Source organism: Engraulis encrasicolus, chromosome 15 (genome assembly GCF_034702125.1).
Source record: "Engraulis encrasicolus isolate BLACKSEA-1 chromosome 15, IST_EnEncr_1.0, whole genome shotgun sequence".
NCBI lineage: Eukaryota > Metazoa > Chordata > Actinopteri > Clupeiformes > Engraulidae > Engraulis > Engraulis encrasicolus.
In genome coordinates this window covers 22,809,253-22,819,252 of record NC_085871.1, presented here as the reverse complement: position 1 = coordinate 22,819,252, position 10,000 = coordinate 22,809,253, and the positions used below count along the sequence as shown (strand labels likewise).

The 10,000-nt window shown below is 43.9% G+C and overlaps 1 protein-coding gene across 1 annotated transcript in view; it reads right to left on the bottom strand.

Moving 5' to 3' along the window:
• The window catches only part of dnah6 (dynein, axonemal, heavy chain 6), a 105,110-nt gene that overhangs the window by 39,957 nt on the left and 55,153 nt on the right, over window positions 1-10,000 (bottom strand). The window contains exons 42-51 of the mRNA XM_063217233.1: window positions 9,524-9,671; window positions 8,675-8,832; window positions 7,840-7,971; window positions 6,257-6,428; window positions 4,263-4,409; window positions 3,226-3,299; window positions 2,671-2,825; window positions 2,047-2,278; window positions 624-776; window positions 95-235 (exon numbers count right to left, since the gene is read on the bottom strand). Of these exons, the coding sequence (XP_063073303.1) occupies window positions 95-235; window positions 624-776; window positions 2,047-2,278; window positions 2,671-2,825; window positions 3,226-3,299; window positions 4,263-4,409; window positions 6,257-6,428; window positions 7,840-7,971; window positions 8,675-8,832; window positions 9,524-9,671 (1,512 nt within the window). The remainder of the gene's footprint in view (window positions 1-94; window positions 236-623; window positions 777-2,046; window positions 2,279-2,670; window positions 2,826-3,225; window positions 3,300-4,262; window positions 4,410-6,256; window positions 6,429-7,839; window positions 7,972-8,674; window positions 8,833-9,523; window positions 9,672-10,000) is intronic.

Sequence of the window (10,000 nt, the reverse complement as noted above, 5' to 3'; positions counted from 1 at the left end):
GCACACTAGACTTTGGGAAATGCCCAGATGTGTTTGTGTGTGTCTGTCTGTGACAGTGTGTGACGTGAGGTTGCTTATGCATGTGGGGTCACACCTGCACAAACCAGTCGATGGTGCAGCAGTTGACGAGCGAGGGGAACATGCGGCATCTGGACCTGAAGGCGTCTCCCACGGGACTCATGCACAGCACGATGTGCAGCTTCTCACGCACACGCTGGATGAAGAACTGGAACACCTACTCAACAACATACACACCCAGGGTCAGAAATAAGAAATACAAAAAACACACTCTCTGCTTAACTCTACACACACAGTTGTAAAATGAAATGTTTTTGTCTTTAACACACCCATCACATTACTACATCATAACACTTTGCCTCTTGTTTTCTCTACTGAAAAATGATGTCATTTTGAGGAGTTTAGGAGTCTAGGAGTGTGTTCATCCTACTGAGTGCAAAGCCACGTGTGCTATTAATTAGGCTTACTGCATTTGGTTATAAATTTGTGCATCTGTGTGAAGAGTTTCACAAAAGCAGCCAAAATCACAAAAAATGTGCTTTTAGCAAACAGGAAAAAGTAAGACTGCCAAATGTAGGGTTGCGCGCGCCTTCCGTGGTGCCCACCTCATCTCGGTTGCCCTCGGAGATGCCGGCCTCCTTGGCCCTGGGCCTGGTGGCGGCCAGCACCTGCTCCAGCTCGTCCTTCTCAAACAGGTTGGGCACCTCGCCCGAGTTCAGCATGTTGTTCACGTCCTCCAGAAACTCCTCCACCACGATCTGCAGAGAACACCATTACATTACATTACATTACATTACATTAATTACATTGAGCAGACGCTTTCATTAGCGACTTACAAAGAGGACATACGTACATAGCAAAAACAGAGTGCGGCGGAATACAAAATACAAGCTCTAGAGATCTAGAGAGCATTTTTATTTGCACATAACCAGCTTGTTCACAATTTACAGTATCTATTTATTCTTTACTTATTGCACTTTGGCCTTCATGCGACACCAAAAGTGACTTGTGCTACCGGAATGATAAAAGTAATTATTTCTCTATGGAGGGTTGGCGAATAATTAGCCTATGAGAGAAAAAAGGTTCTTCCAAAAACTGAATTCAGTATGAAGCAGGCAACATTTCCAGACATTACAATCAAGCTTTATGAAAGATTATAACTACTAAGCAAGTGTATTTTGTTCTGTGTGTCCCTGAATTGTGAGAGTGTCTTGACTCCCGCAGTGCATAAAATGAAATTCCACTGATGCACTTCACCTATCACCCCCCTTGCCAGCATCAGCATCAACATCAGCAGCGTCACAGTGACAGATGTGACAGGCAGGGCCGCTGACAGCTTTGGCTGGGCCCAGGACAAAGTCATCTGAAAGGGCCCCCCACCCAATGCATTCAATGTAAATGAGGACCCAATAATGGGCCCCCCATCTCCCTGGGCTGACCCCTTTGAACACCCCCCCCTTGTCGGCTTCCCTGGTGACAGGTGACAGTGACAAGTAGTCTACCATCTCATCTTCTAACTTCACACCTTCAGACAGCTGCCACTGTGAAGACACTGACCTTTACGCTGAGCAGTGCTCCGGAAAATGTGTTTACTGACAGCTGATTTAGCTCAGCACGTCATCATATTATTCATACAAAAACATACAAAAAAGTTGATGATCTATTAGCAAATTGTGAAATAACAGCAGCACCGTTGCAGCATGTGTTGAGGGAAAGTGCATTTTGTTGTGACAAGGATCACTGTATATATTTGTAAATGAAGTATAATTAAAATGACGGTTTATTTCAGAAACTAGCGCAATTCCAATTTCCCTGAAGGGACCAACCAAAAGAATATTTTTTTCTCTTTTCTATTGAATTATATTCTACTGTATTATATTCCTTTGTATAGTTTTTTTATTCTATTCATTACCCTTGTATCTGTATTCCTGTTCTGTGATAGCTCTAGGCTATTTTTTCCATTCTGCATGTCTATTCTATTCTATTCTATTCTATTCTATTCTGTTCTATTCTATTGTATGTCTTCACCTGTGTGTCTGTGAAGAGGAAGACCATGTTCTGGCCCTCCACACCGGCCATCTTGTAGAGCTTGCGCAGGTCTTCGTGGAAGCTGTCGTAGTTGTAGCCACGGCTCAGCTCGATCTGGAAGCAGCGGTAGCCGCACATGTGGGCCGCTAATCGGGTCAGAGACTGTTTGCCTGTCCCGCCCACACCGACCAATAGGGCATTACCCCGCTCCTGACGGATCATACGAGCAATCCTATTGGCCGAGACAAGAACATAGAGAAAAAAAGAGAGAAAGCAAGAAAGAAGGAAAGAAAGAAAGAAAGAATCAAACAATTGAATGAGCAAGTAAAAAGCAAGGCAACAACAAAATCTGGAAAAAAGACACATAGAAACAAGATACAGCTAATTAAAAAGTTACAACTTTGTCCTCTACAGTAATTCACAGTAGCATTTTGTGTCCCTGTGTTACCCCTCCTTATATGGAGCACATTATAATAATAATAATAAAAATAATAATAATACCTTAGTTTTATATAGCGCCTTTCAAAACACCCAAGGTCGCTTTACATAATATCAGTGTGCTTGTGGACACTACAGTAGTCAAAGGCCTCCAAAAAGAGATGGGTTTTAAGGTGTTATCTTTACCGAGACACATGTTCGACAGCATCTTGGAAGAAAACCAGCTTGGTCTCCTTGGAGAAGGCCATGTTGTAATCGTCCAGATAGTCTTGCAAAACGCTGCGTATCTTCTCCATGTCTGTCAGGTCCTCATAGATGCGATCTGCCTTGTCCGCCCCGACCTGTCAAGGCACATTTAACAACTTTTAAACAATCGCAGCCTTTCGCAGACACTGTGTCCAGGGAAGCCGACAGGGGGGGGACAAAGGGGTAACTTGTCCCGGGCCCAGGGAGACAGGGGGCCCATAATTGGGTCCTCAATACATTGTTAGTACTAGATTTGGGGCCCTTTCAGATGACTTTGCCCTGCGCCCAGCCAAAGCTGTCAGCGGCCCTGACTGTGTCAACACACGGATCAATCTGTCCATCTATTTCTACGGCTCTAGGGCAAGGTTATAACAATGTTATCTTGTCGACTTGGCCACGATTCAATTAGATAACAAGGCGGCGAGTCAAATGCTTGCATGTGCACTTTCAACGAGAGGCGCAAGCAAGCGCATACACAGGCAATAAAAGAGGTACCTTGATGAAATCTCCGAAGATGATGGGTTTTGTGATGAAGTACTCCGGCTCGAGCTGGAAGCCAAAATATTTACCTGCCGAGAACACGGAGAGATAAAGAGAGATAAGACTGCAGCATTTCAATGACTTCCTGGCATATGGTCAAAGAAAACATTTAGCGGTAACTAAAAAAGTTTTAAGTTGGACCAGAACTCCAGGTGCAGGCGCAGGTTGATAAAGTGCGAGATGAGATGGCTGGGAGTGAAGTTTAGGCTTTAAAGTCACAAAAATAAGTCACTGTGACTAAGAATAGAGAAAAAAACAATCTTGGACATATAATGAGATTACATATAAGGCTAAGGGTGAAGTCACAAATATAAGACATATTTTAAATGCTGGAAAATAATGTTGAGGTCTGTCACCACCTGGAATTATGCACTTCAGCACTGCACTTTGATTTATTTATTGAGTCTATCTTTTGTTATGTGTGTTTTGTTTTGTTTTGATGTGTCTTGTTAGGTGTTGGGAGTTATGTGTTATGTCTTGTATGCAGCAGCTTTGTGATGTCTAAGACAAATTTCCCGCGGGACAAATAAAAATAATCTTGAATCTTGAGTCTTAAATCTAAAACACCATGTATCTAAAGCAGATAAGACCGTAACAAATACATTTTGTTGGAGAGTTGGCCTTCTACATTTAAGACAAACAGACTGTACATTAGTCAGGTTCGTAATTAAGAGTAAAGGCAGAAAGAATAGAGGAAGAATCTTACAATCTCTGGTCAAGATGTGGGTCAAAAATGCAACACATGACATTTTAAATGCTTACACCTTCATGAGGCAGACTGTTAAACCTGTGGAACATTGTAATAGTCTTTCAATAGACTTCCCTACCACATCACTATGCTAATGACATCACTTTACTAATACATTAGTACTTAGACATTGTCATTCTGGTAACAGCAAAATTACAACAGGGGCCACATATTAACAGATTTTGGAATCTAAAAAGGAAAAGAGTGTAATAATTAAAGATATCCATTGGAGAATTGTTCTTACTGGCCATCTCGGCGACCATGGTGTTGAAGTAGGTCTTGTCCTCGTTGTTGATGAGTCTGTCGTGGAAGACGCGCTGGCACTCGTGGCAGAACAGGCGGAAGACCTGGTTCTGGTCCCGTACCGAGCCGGGCTCACACTGCAGCATGCCTGCAACAGAGCCCACGGCACCATTCCAGTTCAAGTTTATTTATTTAACACAGGGACAGCATATATTAATAGTATTTTTCAAATAATAAATGCTAAATGTACAAGATTTTCAATGTACAAGATTTGTCCATCTTTAGTTCCTTTGACAGGTTAGATGGTCCCTTTAAAAGAAATACAAACAAGTATTGCACAAATTATAAAATGTAAAAAAGACCAATTTCCATCTTTTTGCCCCTTTAGATGGTCCTTTAAAAAAAGAAAAAAAGAAATACAAACAAGTATTGCGCAAATTTTAACAACAAACAAGAGTAAAATCGTCAGAACCACAATATCACAATTATGGAGCTCTGCCACAGAGAGTAGAGGAGAACAGTGATACCCAAACAGGGTCCTTGTAACACTAGGGGTACGTGAGCACACTCTAAGGAGTATGCACCTCCACTGGCCACACTCACGCAGTGACGCGCATACACTCACACACATTCCTACACGATACCTTGTTAAGCGACCTTGGGTGTTTTGAAAGGCGCTATATAAAACGAAAGTATCATTATTATTATTATTACGTGGGGGAAAAAAATGATAACAAATGTATGTAAAATAGTGACAAAGGGATAGAGCAAGAGATACAAAGCTAGAGGGAGGGGGGTACTCATGGTACAACAAAAAGGATTAGATGGGTACGCAAGAGAAAACAGTACAGTACAGTACAGTACAGTACAGTACAGTACAGTACAGTACAGTACAGTACAGTACAGTACAGTGCAACACAGCACAGTGCAGTACAGTAGATTACAGTACAGTGCAACACAGTACAGCAAAGTACAGTAGATTACAGCACAGTGCAGTAGGCCTACAGTGCACAGAAGAGATCATATTGATTTGATGGACAGGACTCAGGAGTAGAGCACATGATATTACAACGAGGAACTGCACAGAAAAATCCCTGGACAGAACCAACACCACCAACAGACCTACACCACAGTAGAACTCAACACGGCTACAGGTTTACAGGAGTCTATTTGCCTTTGATACTGTATGCAGGGTATATACAGCAATCTTGAAGTCAAATTTACTACCATTTAATACCCTTTTTCACTACCTTTAGATTTTTTTTACAACCATCACGACATTCCGATTCCAGTATTAACAAGACATCTTTTGTAATTTCTACCTTCTAAACATTACATTACACTTTTGTAAGACGCCCGAAAGGGAGCAGTGCGATTCCAGAGTGCTGTTTAAAAGTCTGCTATGAACTAGGTCAGGTGGCTACTGTTGCGCGAATCACTGGTGTTTTGAAAAACTGTGATAAACAGTGAATAAACAAAGATTTTTTTAATCAAAATGGTGCAACAACAAAAAAAACTTGTTTTTCAAAAATTAATACTTTTTGAGCAAATTTACGACTTTTAATGCCATTAAATTTTGACTTTTTAATTTAACACCTTTTAATACTTTTTAAAACCCTGCATACACCCTGTGTATGTGTCATGGTGGTGACTGTCTTATAGAAAAGAAATAGTTGACTGGAGTGATACTTTTTATGTACCGTTTTTGGTATATGTGACTTTTTTTGGTATATTTGACTCCTCTCTCTATTGGCGTAATAGTGTGTCTCACCTTGCATACAATTGCAGAGGTCGCTGAGGTTGAAGACATTGCGTGTGTTTGTGCGTGTCTGTGTGCGTGCAAGCGTGTGTGCGTAGTGTGTGTTTGTGTGTGTGTGTGTGTGTGTGTGTGTGTGTGTGTGTGTGTGTGTGTGTGTGTGTGTGTGTGTGTGTGTGTGTGTGTGTGTGTGTGTGTGTGTGTGTGTGTGTGTGTGTGAGTATTAGTCTGTCGCTCACCTTGTACACACTTGGACAGATCCCTGAGGTTGAAGACGTAGTGTGACTTGGCCGGCGTGGGCAGCAGGTCCACACTCATGCGGTGGTAGATCTCCACGGCCGCGTCCACGATGCTGCCTGCACACTGCTTCACCGTGACCGGGAACTCGTTCAGGAAACCACCCAGGATCGCCTACAGTAGGAGCCATGGATCATATCATTAAGAAGCCATATCATTTTAAACAGTATTATACTGGCGTTCAGTGTGGGTTATATTGTTGATGCTGCCTGCACACTGCTTCACCGTCTCCGGGAACTCGTTCAGGAAACCACCCAGGATCGCCTAGGAGCCATGGATCATCCAATTTAAAAAGTCATATAATTTTAAGCAGTATTATACTGGCGTTCAGTGTGTGTTATATTGGGTTCGCTGCTGGCCGCAAACTGCTTTCCCGTCATGGGGAGCTTCAGGAAACCACACAGGATCACCTAGGGGACATGGCTCATATCATTTTAAACAGTATTATACTGGCGTTCAGTGTGTGTTATATTGAGGTTCACGCCGATGCTGCCCACAAACTGCTTCACGACATTAGAAACTCGTTCCGCAAACCTCTCAGCATCGCCTAGGGAACATGGATCATATCATTGCATTTCATAAACAGTATTATAAAGAATAAATATGAGTTTCTCCAAGGACAAGTGTCTCAATCAGTCAACAGGTGTGTTTCTCCTGGAAAGAGTTTCATGGATGGTGGTGTCTACGATGATGCCTGCACACTGCTTCACAGACACTGGGAGCTCATTCAGGAAACCAATAAAACATTTCAATATTTTTTTTCTAGAACAAAACATTTCTCTTGACATAAGTGTCATGGTGGGTGTTCAAGATGCTGCCCCCACATGGCTTCACCAACTCAATCAAACTTGAGTCTACTTTACACTTCCAGTTGCACCAGCCAGGGAACTTTGTTAGTCAATCATCTTTATGAGCAATTATCTTAATTTGACATGCAGCTGTCAGCGCATGTTGAATAATAGTGTAATTACAGCAAGGTAATGGCCTTGCAGCAAGTTATAATGATCCTGTGTCATTTGTGGTGCATGTGCTGTGAGTGTGTGTTGTGCCTGTGTTACCTCAGCGTCTGTGTGTGTGTGTGTGTGTGTGTGTGTGTGTGTGTGTGTGTGTGTGTGTGTGTGTGTGTGTGTGTGTGTGTGTGTGTGTGTGTGTGTGTGTGTGGGTGGGTGTGTGATGTGTGCACAAGACTACCGGCTGCAAGGCCTCTAACAGCTTTTGCCTGGGCCTGGGACAACGTCATCTGAAAGGTCCCTCACCCAATACACGAGTGTGTACGGATGCATCTATGTGTGTGTGTGTGTGTGTGTGTGTGTGTGTGTGTGTGTGTGTGCGCGTGTGCGTGCGTGCGTGCGTGCGTGCATGCGTGTGTCTGTGTGTGTTTAGCCGTGTGATGCACAAGTGTCTATGGACGTGTGTGTGTGTGTGTGTGTGTGTGTGTGTGTGTGTGTGCGTGTGTGTGTGCGTGTGTGTGTGTGTGAGTGTGTGCGTGTGTGTGCGTGCGCGCGTGTGTGTTTGCGTCCCTGACCTTGAAGATCTGCTTGAGGCTGTTCTCTGAGGGTGTGGGCAGGCACAGCATGCTGAAGTGGCGTATGAAGCGCGGCGTCACCGGGTTCCTACCACCACCAGGGGGGGCACACGCTGCAGCAATGGTCATGTCCTACACACACACACACACACACACACACATATGCACACACTCACACACACACACACACACAGAAAGGGTCAAGCACAATTTGTATGTTGTAAAAAAAAAACGTACAAAGCAATCGTATCACAATAAAGAACCACTGCAGAACTCTTAGAACTCCTTAGAACTCTTGTTGCCTTTATTGTGATACAAAAGGGGAGAGTGGGACAGAAAAACAAGTGAGAGTGAGAGATGAGCAAGAGTTGGGAAACGGCCCAGGCCGGGCTTAAACCTAGATTCCCATCAGGGCTACTGACAGCTTTGGCAGGGCCCGGGACACAGTAATCTGAAAGCCATCCAATAGATACAAAGTAATGAGGACCCAATTCTGGCAGAGGACAACTGATCCCCTCGAACCCAGGTCCAAATGGGAATACACAGTTACTAGGGCTGTAACGATATTGTACAGAGAAATCGTGATACGCAGAGTCAAGATACTGTATCGTGATGCAAGAAGGCAGTATCGTGATACGCCCTTTCAAAGTTCTGTTACCCTCCAGTCCAGAAAGCAAAAGCAAATTCATTATTTTAAAAAGATGCATTTCAAAAATCATTGGGTGTATCGAACTGTAGGATGAAACTCGTGATACGAACCGAATCGTGAGTTGAGTCTATCGTTACAGCCCTAACAGTTACTCATTTATGATACAGCACTACAGCAGCCGCACACCTGTATCTCTTTCCAGAAGAACTTCTCCCGGTCGTAGAAGCCCCTGAAGTCCTGGAACTGCCGGAGGAGCTCGATGGGGGGCTGCGAGCCGTAGCTGTCCAGCTTTGGCATGTTCAGGTCGTCCACAAAGATCACGATCTTCTTATTGATAGGGGCACCTGAAACATACAGACACCGGCATCATATTACGATATACAATATACATAAAAACGTCTATATGATACACATTAAAATGGCTTCTAAATCATGGGTGTCGAAATCATTTTAATTTCGGTTCAGGGACCACATAGAGACAGTTTGATCTCAAGGGGGCCAGATCAGCTACGACATTGCAAAATATCGCACATTTCTGTTTCATGTGCCCCCCCCAAAAAATCCCCCACAAAAGACTGTCTGAGCTGCTTCAAAACTAACTTTCCTCCACAGGGAACAGGAGGAGCCAAAACCCATAGAGGGCTTACAACGTGGTTAACACATCCTAACTCACATGCATCTGCAGAGCAAAGCGCATCCTCTCAATTTTTGATACTTGACGCGCCTTACATGTATTGTCATTGGAGGGGGGGATACTTGCGCCACTGTGGAGAACACGGTAACGTGTGAAAACCCTGCATGTGAATGCTCGTTGGTATGGGTAAGAGCCCATGTCATTCATACGGTATGTACAAGTAAGTGAAGTATGGACTAATAGAGGATGTCACACGTGCTTCCAGTTTCTCTCAGACTGTCTGACCATCTGCTTACCGGGTTGCCTGGTTACCACTAGACCTAATCACAAGTAAGATTGTCATTCAGATCGGAATGATTGTGTAGAGCTTAAGGCAGTATGGGAGTTCCCAGGCTACTTACCAAGTATGTTCTTCCTCTTCTTCTCCAGCTTGGACTCGATGATCTCCTGCGTGCGGGCCGAGGAGGTCTGGGCTGAGAAGTTGATGTAGACCGGCACATAGCCAGCCTCCTCCTGCACACTGGTCAGCAGACCACGAGCCACCACCGACTACACAGCAGAGAGTGAGAGAGAGAGAGAGAGGGAGAGAGAGACAGACAGACAGACAGATAGACAGACAGACAAAGAGAAATTTTAGCACATTACATTACATTACACTTAGCTAACGCTTTTATCCAAAGCGACTTACAGATCTTTGGAGCAGTGTGGGGAGGGATAGGTGCTTTGCTCAAGGGCAACTTAGCCATGCAGGGAGATAGGGAGTGGAAGGGTGGGATTCGACCATCTCTTTAACCCTTAGACCACAGCTGCCACATTACTACACTAGACACACTAGACACAAACGCACAGGCACACGCACACACACAAACACACACCCT